The sequence below is a fragment of the Meles meles genome, chromosome 4 (genome assembly GCF_922984935.1).
Source record: "Meles meles chromosome 4, mMelMel3.1 paternal haplotype, whole genome shotgun sequence".
Lineage (NCBI taxonomy): Eukaryota > Metazoa > Chordata > Mammalia > Carnivora > Mustelidae > Meles > Meles meles.
The window spans coordinates 39,270,912-39,285,123 of NC_060069.1; the positions used below are offsets into that span (position 1 = coordinate 39,270,912).

The 14,212-nt window shown below is 35.1% G+C and overlaps 1 protein-coding gene across 1 annotated transcript in view; it reads right to left on the reverse strand.

The window, feature by feature from the left end:
• The window catches only part of IQCB1 (IQ motif containing B1), a 69,366-nt gene that overhangs the window by 31,681 nt on the left and 23,473 nt on the right, over nucleotides 1-14,212 (reverse strand). The window contains exons 8-10 of the mRNA XM_046001988.1: nucleotides 6,500-6,678; nucleotides 4,593-4,702; nucleotides 3,469-3,578 (exon numbers count right to left, since the gene is read on the reverse strand). Coding sequence (XP_045857944.1) covers nucleotides 3,469-3,578; nucleotides 4,593-4,702; nucleotides 6,500-6,678 — 399 coding nt within the window. The remainder of the gene's footprint in view (nucleotides 1-3,468; nucleotides 3,579-4,592; nucleotides 4,703-6,499; nucleotides 6,679-14,212) is intronic.

Sequence of the window (14,212 nt, forward strand, 5' to 3'; positions counted from 1 at the left end):
CCAAATTCATCAAGGAAAAAAAGAGAGATGCCCAAATAAAATTAGAGACCAAAGAGAGGTTAAAACTAACACCACAGGGGCACCTGGGTGGCTCAGTGGGTTAAAGCCTCTGCCTTCGGCTCGGGTCATGGTCTCAGGGTCCTGGGATCGACCCCCGCATCGGGCTCTCTGCTCAGCAGGGAGCCTGCTTCCTCCTCTCTCTCTCTGCCTGCCTCTCTGCCTACTTGTGACCTCTGTCTGTCAAATAAATAAATAAAATCTTTAAAAAAAAAACCAAAAAACTAACACCACAGAAATACATAGGATTATAAGAGACTACTATGAAAAATTACATGCCAAGAAATTGGACAACCTAGAAGAAATGAAATATGCAATCTTACAAGAATGAGTCAGGAAGAAACAAAATCTTAGCACACTAATTACTAATAATGATATTGAATGAGTAATCAAAAAGCTCTTGAGAAACAAAAGTCCAGGATCAGTGGGTTCCCACGTGAATTCTACCAAACATTTAAAGAGTTAATATCTACTCTTCTCAAACTACTCTAAAAAATTTAGAGAAAGGAATACTTCCAAATTCATTCCACAAGGTCAGCATTATTTTGGTATCAAAAACAAAAACACTACAAAAAAAGAAATTACAGGCCAGTAACCCTGATAAACATAGATGCAAAATTCCTCAACAGAATACTAGCAAACTGAATTAAACAATACGTTAAAAGGATCATATACCATGATCAAGTGGGATTTATTCCAGGGATGCAAGGATGGTTCAATATTCACAAATCGATGAACATCATACACTACATTAACAAAGGAAAAAATCATATGATCATTTCAATAGATGCAGAAAAAGCATCTGGCAAAATTCAACAGTCATTTATGGTAAAAACTCTCAATAAAGTATGTATAGGAGGAAGATATCTCCAAATAATACAGGGTATATCTGACAAACCCATAGCTAACATCATATTCAATGGTGAAAAACTGAGAGTTTCTCCTCCATGATCAGGAACAAGACATGGATGTCCACTCTTGCCGGTTTACTCAACATGGTTCTGGAAATCCTGGTCACAGTAATTAAATAAGAAAAAGAAATAAGAGGAATCTAAAATGGAAAGGAAGAAGTAAACTATCACTGTTTCCTCATAAAATAATACTATATATAGAAAACCCTTTAGTTTTTTTTAATTTAAATTCAATTAGCCAACATACAGTACATCATCAGTTTCAGATGTAGTGTTCAATAGTTCATCAGTTGCATATAACACCCAGTTAGAAAAACCTAAAGATTCTACCAAAAAGCTATTAGAATAAATGATTTCAGTAAATTTGCAGGATATAAAATTGACAGAAATCTGTTGGTATTTCTATATACTAATAATGAAGTAGCAGAAAGAGAAATTAAGAAAACAATCCCATTTACAATCATATCAAGAGAATAAAATACAGGAATAAACTTAACCAAGGAAGTGAAAGACCTGTACTCTGAAAACTTTGAGACACTGATGAAAGAAATCAAAGATGACACAAATAAGTGAAAAGATATACTGTGCTCATGGATTTGAAGATTTATATTGTTAAAATGTCCATACTACTCAACGTAACCTACAGATTCAAACCTACATTGGCGTTTTTAATAGAACTAGTACAAATGAATCCTAAAATTTGTATGGAACCACATAAGACTTTTTAATAGCCAAACCAATCTTGAGAAAGAACAAAGCTGGAGGATCACATTCCCAGATTTCAAACTATACTACAAAAGCTATAATAATCCAAACAGTATGGTGCTGGCTCAAATATATTTAGACCTGTGGAACAGAATATAAAGCCCAGAAATAAACCCACATATGTTCAATAATCTATGACAAAGGAGGCAAGAATATACAAAGATAGTCTCTTCAACAAATGATGTTGGGAAAATTGGACATGCAAATGAATAAACTGGACCACTTTTTATACACAAAAATGAACTCCAAATGGATTAAAGACCTAAATGTAAGACATGAAACCACAAAACTCCTAAAACAAAACACTGGCAGTAAACTCTTAGATATCAGTCTTAGCAAGACTTTTTGGATCTGTCTCCTCAGACATGACACCAAAAGCAAAAATAAACTACCAGGTGTATGTCAAACTAAAAAGCTTTTATACACAGTAATATAATATCCACAAAACAAAAAGGCAAGCTACAGAATAGGAAAGATATCTGCAAATGCTACCTCCCATAAGAGGTTAATATCCAAAAGATATAAAAAACTCCTAGAATTCAACACCAAAGATGCCACAAACAGTTCAATTAAAAAATGGGTAGAGAACCTGAATACCCATTTTTCCAAGAAGCATATACAGCTGGCCAGCAGACACATGAAAAAAATGTTCAACATCACTCATCATCAAGGGAAATGCAAATCAAAACCACAATGAGTTACCACCTCACACCTGTCAGAACAGCTAATATAAAAAAGACAAGAAATAAAAAACTTTGGCAAGGATGTGAAAAAAAGGCAACCTAAATGCAATGCTGGTGAAAATGTAATTTGGTGTAGCCACTATGGAAAACAGAGTGGAAGTTCCTAAAAAAATTAAAAATAGAAATACCTTACAATCCAGCAAATCTATTTATGTATATTTATCCAAAGAAAATGAAAATACTAATTCAAAAAGATATATGCACACCATCTCCACTCCAGCATTATTTATAATAGCCAAGATATGGAAGCAACCTAAGTGTCCATCAATATATGGATAAAGAAGATGTAGTATATAAATAAAATGGAATGTTACTCAGCCATAAAAAAAGAATGAAATCTTACCATTTGTGGTAATATGGATCGACCTAGAGGGAATTATGCTAAGTGAAATTAAGTCAGAGAAAACCAAATGCCATATGATTCTACATTTATATGGAGAATCTAAAAAACAAAACAAAGGGAGACGTGGGTGGTGCAGTTGGTTAAGCTTCTGACTCTTGGTTTCGGTTCAGGTCGTGATCTCAGGATTATGAGATTGAGCCCTGCATCAGGCTCCACACTCAACATGGAATCTGCTTGACATCCCTCTTCCTCTGCCCCTCCTGCTCATGGTTGCTAGAGGGGAGAGGAGTAGGGAGATGGATAAAATAGGTGAAAAGAAGTACAAACTTCCAGTTATGAAATAAGTCACAGGATGTAAAGTAGAGCATAGGGAATATAGTCAAACATACTGTAATATATTTGTGTGCTGACAGTTGATAACTAGACTTATCCTGATGTGATAGTCATTTCACAATGTATATAAATGATGAATCACTGTTGTACAACTAACATAATATTGTATGTGAACTATACTTCAATTAAAAAAAGATTAAGAGAAACATACTAGAAAACTGGGGGGGGGGGGGGGACTTCCTAAGTTTTTACTCTGCAATACTATAAGATACAGCTATACTCTGAGATCATGATTCCTCTCACCGAAACTTTTTACCTGAAACTCCTCTGCAAAGTAATCACAGCAGAAGGAAGCTTCTTTAATCTCTTTCTAGTTTGGAAACCCTTCCAATAAGCTTGAATCAAGCAAGCCGCTTGATGTAGTTTCTGAAATTAAAGGCCAGAATTAATTTCGAGACATCTCCATGAAAGTCTTTTTTAGAAGTTAACAACCTAAAATATCAGGCCTGCACAAGTATTAATCTCTATCTCTAATAAACTGGGCAAGAGGCAACAATTTCATAGGTCTAGGACAGGTAACGTCTAAGAATATTAAACTTGATCTCCCAAAGGAGATACATTAGGCTGTCAGACAATATCTAAAATGTATTCAAGATAGTTTGATTAGCTCTGAATTCTCCTTAATATCCCTTCCACTCTTTTTATCAGGATTTTATAGTTCTGCTTATTTTATGCTTCATCCTCTTTGTTTGACTTCTCATACTGGGCCTCACTTATTCAAGCATTCAAGGGAATGAAAAACTCTTTGAACAGGCTGGAAAAAAAAGGGAAAAGAGCTCTACAGTTAAAAACTTGGGTCTTTATCAAGCAGAGAGAGTCAAGTATCATATGGTTTCACTTATTTGTGAGCATAACAAATGACATGGAGGACACTGGGAGATGGAGAGGAGAAGGAAGTTGAGGGAAATTGGAAGGGGAGGCAAACCATAAGAGACTATGGACTCTGAAAAACAACCTGAGGGTTTTGAAGGGGCGGGGGTGGGAGGTTGGGGGAACCAGGTGGTGGGTAATAGGGAGGGCACATACTGCATGGAGCACTGGGTGTTGTGCAAAAACAATAAATACTATTACGCTGAAAAAATAAATAAATAAATTAAAATGGATCACGCAGCCCAAAGCCAAGAGGATCTGAGCTGGCAGTGTGCATCATAGCTAGGGGCCAAAAAAAAAAACCAAAAAACAAACAAAAAAAAACTTGGGTCTTTAAAAACTCCTTCCCCAATCAAACTATGGCTGCTCTGAATGTTGAAGGGAGATAAAGAAAGGGGAAGAGAGGCAAATAAAAGATTCAAGAGGCTACCAGTCTCTAGTATTTTCAAACTAAAACGTTTACTGAAATGTTAGCATATATGCAACTTTTTTTTTTTTGTAATTTATTACCTGTTCTTCTACTTCCTGATAGACCTGAGGGGTTAAAAGGGCAATGAGCTGTCCAAGTTCTTGACTAAACTCTGTCCCAGGTTCATATTTATTTAGAAGACTTCTGAGTCCTGAAATGGAATAACAAAGGTACAATGGTTAATAATAAAATATGATTTGTTATCTAATAAGTATTAATTAGAGGTTATAAAGTCTGATTTAGAAACAAATGAATATTACAGCAAAATTAATCACATGATTTTTCTTTTTCCTTTTCTCAAAGACTTCTAGATTGAGGTCTTTAGGATATTTCTCTGCCCTAAGAGTTTCTATGTGCCTACATGTAGGATCTGAGGCAAAAATCTATTCAGCATCTTTAAATAAAAAAAGATAAGTGGAATCATTTGTGTTTTTTTTTTTTTAAAGATTCTATTTATTCACTTGACAAAGAGAGACAGTGAGAGAGGGAACACAAGCGGGGGAGCAGGAGAGGTAAAAGCAGGTTTCCCGCTGAGCAGGGAGCCTGAGGCAGGGCTTGACCCCAGGACCCTGGGATCATGACCTGAGCCAAAGGCAGACGCTCAATGACTGAGCCACCCCCGCACTCCTGGAATCACTGTTTTAAGTCAAAGAGTGGAGATAATTCTTTTCCTGTTTGAAAATAAGTATCTTAAACTGAAACATTTTTTAAAAGATAATAACATATTGAGTAAATGCCTACACTGTGGAAGCATTTAAAGAGGTTATTATTAGTCATTCTTAAAATTATTGCTAAATAAAAATATACAGTATTATATGTAATTTGGGGCAAATCAATAGGTTACTAAGCAATTATAGGAGAAGTGCTACAAATACCGCATTTTCATCACAAAATAAAACACAGTAGTAGTATGATATAAAGTACTATTTATAAGCACATTAGAATAATGTATTATAATGTATACATTCAATATAAATAAAGTAAGATGTCCCTGGAGTGTATAATTGGGGAAGCCACCATACGGATCTGTCCATGTCTTTATACTCTCTTTAAAACTCAAGTTCTCAGCAGTATTAATGATTGTAAAATATCTTGAAGAAACTGAGTATTAATGATTGTAAAATATCTTGAAGAAACTGAGTAAGTTCTATTGAGAAAAGAAAGGGAGAAGAATTGTTCAGGTGAAATTCTTTTATAATGAAGTCTGTTGGACATTCGTATCTCTATAGAAGAAATTTAACTATGGAATTTAAAAATGTGTATCTGACACAATATCAAATAATTCTATTACTCGCACCTTCTCTCCCTCTCTATTCCTATAACTTAACATAATTATAACGTTCAAAGTAATGACTGATACAACGTAAGTTACTAATTAGTGCCTTCCAGGGGTGCCTGGGTGGCTCAGTGGATTAAAGCCTCTGCCTCCGGCTCAGGTCATGATCCCAGGGCCCTGGGATCGAGCCCTGCATTGGGCTCTCTGCTCAGTGGGAAGCCTGCTTCCTCTTCTCTCTCTGCCTGCCTCTCTGCCTACTTGTGATCTCTGTCAAATAAATAAAATCTTTAAAAAAAAAATTTAAAATTTAAAATTTAAATAAATAAATAAATAGTGCCTTCCAAATCATCAAGCATGTTTTGAAGGCCCATGTAGTAGTTTGGGTCCTAAATGCATCATAATGTAATGTTCTAATCTTTAAAAATTTCCATATAATGTGGCCTGGTGTTAGTAAGTATACACATTTGATTCTGGAGATGAGGAATCCCCATCACTATTTGACCAGTAAATCATGTTCCTGAAATTAATATTGCGCTGCCTGTTAACAACTGGCATTAAAATAAAAACTTTAAAAAAAATTGGAATTTTGTTTTCCATAAACCAGAAATAATGGTTCCAAAAACCATTATTTCTTTTTGAGAATCTCCAGGAAAGAAAGAATATATGCACTACCTTGGTAGCAGGCACTTAATCTCAGTAAAATCAAAATTTCCTGATGGGATTCAGTCATCAGCAGTAAGAGCTTTGTAGCAGTACTTCTTATGACTGGGCTAGGAGTTGACAAAAGCTTAAAAACGACTTCATCTAAAATTGAATGCAGAGTTTTTCCTTCTATTCGGAGTAGGTCACCACTAATAGACAAAATAGAAAGAATATACCATTACTGATGGATGCAGAGGTAACATAAAAAAATTAAACGTAAAAATTCTAGCAACTTGATGCCTAACTGTGCCAGTGTGCAAGAAGGTAACACATTTTTTAAAGATACAGCTTAGTTCCAAGAATACATCTCATTAAACCAATTACTATTTATTGAATTTCTACTGTGTCTAAGGCACTATGCTAGGTAAAATGGAATACAAAGCAGCTAAATGCCCTATCCTATGAAAAACCTGCTGCAGAGGAAAGATAAATGTACAAAATGTTAAATAATGATTCAAAAACTTCAACAATAAGAGGAAAATCACAAAACAGTAATGATGTATGAAGACAAAAATTCTACAGATATTCAATTATCATGGACTTAATATAGAAGGAATTTACCTTTCCTTTGGTATTTTCTTCCATATACTAACAACTAACATCTTGTGTTACCAATGTTATGAAAACTTATCTGGAACTTAGAAATCATCAAAAGAAATCACTGCATATCTTTTACTCACCCCTCCAGTAAGGAATATGCAAGTAGAGGTTGGCTTATAGAAAACAAGTAACAATGATTCTTTTCTGAGAGCAATGCAAATAGATTCTTATTCAATAATACAAATAGATTTTAGCCAGTAGAAAAAGTAACTGTAAAGGTTACAATTTATTGTTTTTTTAGCTATTAGCAAATTCTTTTTTATATTCCTTTGACAAACCACTCTATAAATCTCCCCTCCTCAAATTCTCCTTTGAACGTATATAAACATCTTACTGGTTCCTTCATTAATAGCTGAGCTGAATTAAATTTTAGCAATTGATCTACTTTCTGTCACTATAAATTAATTCACATTTTCTAGAACTTTATACAAATGGAATCATACAGTATGTATTTTTTTGCCTGACTTCTTTCACTCAGCACAATTATTTTGATATTCACCTGTACTGTCACATGTTATGAACATGAATGAGTGAATGGTTCATTCCTTTTTTTTTCCTGCTGAGTAGTAGCCTATTGTATTGGATATACCATATAGTTCGTTCACCCGTAATGGACACTGGAGCTGTTTCTAGTCATTGGCTATTATAGATAAAACTGCTATTAACATTTGTATACAAGTCTTTGTATGGACATATGGTTTCATTTTTCTCGAGCAAATACATAGAAGCGGAACAGATAGATAATATGGTAGGTACACGCTTGTAAGAAAATGTCAAACTACTTTCCAAAATGATTGTACAATTTTATCGCTCCCACTAGCAGCGTTTGATTCCTCCATATTCTTGTCAACACTTGGGTCAATGTATTAAATTTTAGCCATTTAACAAGTGTATAGAGGTGGGCGCCTGGATGGCTCATTTGGCTGAGTGATTGCCTTTGGCTCAGGTCCTGATCCTGGAGTCCCGGGATGGAGTCCCACATTGGGCTCCCTGCTTGGCAGGGAGTCTGTTTCTCCCGCTGACCTCCCTCCTCTCATGCTCTCTCATTCTCTCTCTCTCTCAAATAAATAAATAAAATCTTTAAAAAAAAAAAACCAACAACCCCCCCCCCAAAATCCCAAGCGTATAATGGTATCACCCTAATGACTAATGCTGCTGAACATCTTTGTGTGTGTGTGTGTGTGTGTATGTTTAAAGAATTTATGTATTTATTTGTCAGAGAGAGCATGAGCAGGGGGAGCAGCAGACAGAGGCAGAGGGAGAAGTAGGCTTCCTGCCAAGCAAGGAACCTGATGTGGGACTTGATTTCAGGACCCTGGGATCATGACCTGAGCTGGATAGACACTTAACTGACAAATCCACCCAGGCATACCTTTCTGTGTGCTTATTTGCCATACATGAAGTGTCTGTTCAAATCTTTTGCTTTTTTTTCCACACGGGGCATTTTAAAAAAATTTTGAGAGTTTTTTTATATTCCAGATAAAAACACTTGAGAGACACGCTTTCCAAATATTTTCTGCCATTGTGTTTTGTCTTTTTCACTTCTTAAAGTGTCTTTTGAAGAGCAGGCTTAAAATTTTGATGAAGTCTAACTAATCAATTTCTTCTTTCATGGATTTTACTTTTACTTGGTGTCATAGCTAAGAATTTAAGAAAGTTTATGCAATCCAAGGTCATAATGGCTTTCTACTGTTTTTCTTCAACAAGTTTTGAAGTTTAGATTTTACATTTAGGTTTATTATCCATTTTGAATTAATTTTTTATTGTTTAATAAGTATTGATCAACATTCTTTTCTTTAAATATATTTTTTAAAGATTTTATTTATTTATTTGACAGAGATCACAAGTAGGCAGAGAGGCAGGCAGAGAGAGAGGGGGAAGCAGGCTCCCTGCCGAACAGAGAGCCCAATGTGGGGCTTGATCCCAGAACCCTGAGATCATGACCTGAGCCGAAGGCAGAGGCTTAACCCACTGAGCCACCCAGGGGCCCCTCTTTTCTTTAAATATTGATAGACAACTGTTACATCATTCCTAAAAAGACTATCCTTTTCCCACTGAATGACCTTTACACATCTTGAAAATCAGTTCTTCATATATGTTCAAGTCTATTTCTGGATTCTATTCTGTTCTATAGATGTATTTGCATATTTTTGCATCAACACCTCATTGTCTTAATTTTTAAAAGATTTTATTTATTTTTTTGTCAGAGAGAGAACACACAAGCAAGGGAAAAGACAGGCAGAGGAAGAGACAGACTCCCTGCTGAGCAAGGAGACCAGTGCAGTGCAAGGAGACCCAGGACCCTGGGATCATGACCTGAGCCAAAGACAGATGCTTAACGGACTGAGCCACCCAGGTGTCCCTCATTGTCCTAATTATACTGGCTTTATAAAGTCTTAAGATTGGGTAGTGTTAGCTCTCCAGCTTTTTTCATTTTCAAAGTTAGTTAGACTATTTTATTTTATTTTCATATGAATTATAGAAATCAGTATGTCAAGTTCTACAAAAATAGGATTTTGAGTGGGACTGTATTTAAAATATATATCAATTTAGAAAGAACTGAGATCTTAATAACGAACCACTCATCTAGCAACATAGTATATCTTTCCATTTACTTACATATCCTTTAATTCCTCTCAGCAGTATCTTATAGTTTGGTTTTTTTTTAAAAGATTTTATTTATTTATTTGACACACAGAGAGAGATCATAAGTAGGCAGAGAGGCAGGCAGAGAGAGAGAGGAGGAAGCAGGCTTCCTGCTGAGCAGAGAGCCCGATGCGGGGCTCGATCCCAGGACCCTGAGATCATGACCTGAGCCGAAGGCAGCGGCTTAACCCACTGAGCCACCCAGGCGCCCCAGTATCTTATAGTTTTAAGTGAATAGGTCTTTGCCATCTATTGTCAGATTTAATCCTACATAGTCCATATTTTTATGCTATTTTAAGTTGAATTATCTTAAAATTTCAATTTCTGAGTATCAATTGATGACATAAAACTTCAATTCATATTTTTATACAGATTTTATATCCTACTACCCTTGCTATACTCACTTACTAGTTTTAGTAGTTTCCTTGCACATTCTGTTGGTTTTTCTACAGAGATGACAATGTTGTCTCCAAATACAGAGAGCTTTGTTTCTTCCTGTCTTACAAATAGCTTTTCTTTTTCTTCTTGACTGGGCTAGAAACTTGACGGGCTGGAAACTCCAATGTGATGTTGATTAGAAGTGACTGGAGTGAAGATCCTTGTCTTGTCCATAGTCATATAAGGAAAGCTTTTAGCATTTTACCATTTAGTAGGCTTTTCCTCTATCTTCTACTAGCACTATGCTGAAAGTTTTTCTTCTTGAAAAATCGGGAATGGATAATGGATTTTTCAAATGCTTTTCTGTATCTAGTAATATAATATGTTTTCCCCTTTTTGTTTTATTAATATGAATTACATTGCTTGACTTTAGAATGTTATACCAGCCCTGAATTCCTGGGATAAAGGCAACTTATTCAAAATGTATTAACTTTTTTAAAAAAAGATTTTATTTACTTATTTGAGGGGAGAAGCATGACCAGGGGGAGGGGCAGAGGGAGAACAGACTCCTCGCTAAGCAGAGTCTGTTGTGAGGCTCAGTTCCAGGCCCCTGGAATCATTACCTGAGTCAAAGTCAGATGCTTAACTGACTGAGCCACCCAGGAGCCAAAATGTATTAACTTTTTAATATACTGCTAGGTTTTAATATATTATGTCTTTGGTTGTTATTAAGTAATGCTGACCTCATTATGAGTTGGGAAGTATTTCCTTCTCTTCAATTTGTTTAGTAGAATTTGCCAGTGAAAAAGCTGTCTAATTATGGAGTTTTCTTTGCGGGAAGTATTTTAGCTACAAATTCATTTTCTTCATAGTTATAGGCTATTCAGATTACCTACACTGCTGCTGCTGCTTTTTTTTTTTTCTTCTGTTGCTTCTTAAATTGGGTAGTCTGAGTCTTTCAAAGAACTTGTCTATCTTACCTTAACAAGCATAAAGTTGTTCACATTATTTCCTCCTAATATTTTTTAATATCTATTGACTTTATTGTGTTGTCTCCTAATTCCTGACATTGGTAGGTTGTATTCTCTTTTTTTTCTCCCCGATCAATTTTGTTACAGATTTTTTAATTTCACTGACTTTCTCAAAGAACCAGCTTATGGGTTCATTGATTTTCTCTACTGTTTTCACTATTTTACTGATTTCTGTTTTGATCTTTATAAATTTTTCTTCTATTTTAATATTTTATTTTATAAGTAATCTCTACCTCCAATATGGGACTCGAACTCACAACCCTGAGGTCAAGAACTGCACATACTCCACCAACTGAGCCAGCCAGGTGAGTTTTAAGAGGGAATTTAATTCCCTCTTCTTAGTTTCCTACAGTGGAAGCTGAGGGTAATGATGTGATACTTTTTTTTTTTCTAATACAGGTATCCTGTGCTTTTCAAAAGTTTGCATTATACCACTTGACTTCTATGAAATACCTACATCAGTACTTGTTTTTTGCTAATTAAAAGAAATCTGAAGATTGTTGCTTTTACAAAAAAAGGTGAAAAGTGGAAATAGCATTCAGCATTTGTTGTATTATAGAGCTATTATAGAGGCAGTGTGCATCCCAAGAAGCCAGAGTGGCACCATCAAGCTCCTTCCCTGGGCACGGCACTTAGTATCTCAGCTTCAAGATGCCATCATTTTGAACTGCTTATGAGCATCTGTGGTTTATCTCAATTTATTCTGTGCATCCGTTACCAGATATGTCTTAAAGTATCAGAAAAGCCTGGGAGGTTATTTTTTGGGTCTTAGCATGCCCCCAATTTTTTCATATAAATTCATGCTGTTTCTTTGCTTTAATGCCATTTTGGCTTAGAAAAGGTTTTATATGAATGCTTTACTTTCAGGTAGTAGGGAAAACCTGTGTTGGTATTTAGTGATAAAATTTTTCCATTAAGAGATGCCTGGGTGGCTCAGTTGATTAAGCATCTGCCTTAAGCTCAGGTCATGATTCCAGGATCCTGGGATCAAGCCCCGTGTCAGGCTCCCTGCTCAACAGTGATTCTATTTTTCCTTCTCCCTCTGCCTCTCCACCTGCTTGTTTTCACTCTCTAATAAATAAATAATATCTTTTAAAAATTTTCCTATTAAGTACTGCTTTAATTTAGATTCATCCCAGAAATTTGGATATGCTGTTTTCCTTTCCATCTACTTGTTTTTTTTTTTAATTTTTAAAAGATTTAATTAATTAATTTGAGACAAAAAGAGAAAAAGAGCTGGGGGGAGGAGCAGAGGGAGAAGCAGAGTCCCCGCTGAGCAGGAAGCCTGATGGGGGCTCCATCCCAGGACTCCAGGGATGATCTGAGCAGAAGGCAGACCCTTAACTGAGTCACCCAGGTGCCCCCATTTCCATCTATTCAAAAACAACTTCTAACTTAGTTTTTTTTATTTCTTCCTTATCCTTTGGGTTATTTAGGTATGTATTATTTTCCACATATTTTTCAGCGGTCTTCTTGGTATTAATTTTTTATTTAATTCCATTGAGGTTAGAGAACAAACTTTGTATGACTTAAATCCTTATACATTTATTGAAACTTATTTCATGGCCCCCAAAATGGCCTATCTTTGTAAATGTTCCATTTGCATTTTAAAATAATGTGCCTCCCACTATTGTTTTGCAGAGTGGTCCAAAATATGTCAATCAGGTCAAGTTGGTTGATAGTGTTCAAATCTTAGGTAGTCATAATAACTTTTTATCTACTTATTCTACCCATTATCAAGAGATGGGTATTGACATCTTTCGCCTTACTTGTAGATTTGTCTATTCCTCCTTGCAAGCCTATCAATTTTCTCTTTGTATCTTAAGCAATAAACATGCTTTCTTAATGAACTGATTTTTACTATGAAATAACACACAAGTAATATTCTTTGCTCTGAAACTTACTTTTTCTGATATTAATATTGACACTCCAGCATTCTTTTGACTAAGGTTAGCATGGTGTATCTTTTTTCATACTTTTACTTTTAACCCATTTAGGTGTTTTTATATTTAAGGTGCATTTCCAGAAGGCTACATGTAGTTGGTTCCTATTTTTTCATCCAATCTGCCACTCTCCTCTTTTTAACTGGAGGTTGCCAAGCGTTTATATCTAATATAGATAGGTTTCTTGATGACTACTTGTTCCATTGTCCTTTATTCACTTTCTTTTCTCTTTTTTTTAAATAATAAGTAATAAGTATTACTTTATGGTTTGTTTTTACTACCTTTCTTGGCTTATTAGCTATAACTCTTTGTCTTATTATTTTATTGGTTGCGTTAGGGTTCACAGCATATTATCTTTTCAACAAGTCTACCTTCAAGTGATATACTACTTCATATACAGGCACCCCCACTATCCAAAAGTACAGTGTTCCTGTGAAACCTTTTGTAAGCCAAAATGGCATAAAGTGAAGAAGCAATTACCATTTTGTAGAAGTGAAAATCATCTTTGAACTTCTTTTGGTTAGCAAAAACAGGTAGTAATGCAGGTCTTTTGTAAAAGCGAAGAGGCACAAAGTGAACTTTCAGATAGCCAGGGAAAACTATTTATGTTGTAAGAGCTTATAACATTATGTTTTCATTTCTTTTCTTCCAGCATTTATGTTATTGTTGTAATATATTTTACTAACACATACGTTAACAAACTCCCAAATACATTGTTTTTGTGTAATCAAATATTATATTACATTATCATAAGAAAAATAATCTCTTATAGTTAATTATATGACTACGACTTGTGATATCCTTCAATACTTTGGGTAGATCTACTTTCCTTCTGGTTGAAGGACTTCCTTAAACTTTTCTTGTCCTGTGGATCTCCTGGTGATTTCTGAAAAAAGTATCTTGCCTTTGTTTCTGAAACATATTTCCACTGGTTATAAAATTCTAGGTTTGACAGTTATTTTCTTTCAGTATTTTAAAGATGTCACTTTGTATTTGTATTTCTTTGTATTGTGTCTGACAAGAAAGTTGCTGTCATTCTTATCTTCATTCCTCTGTATATGGAGTCTTTTTCCTCTGACTGCTTT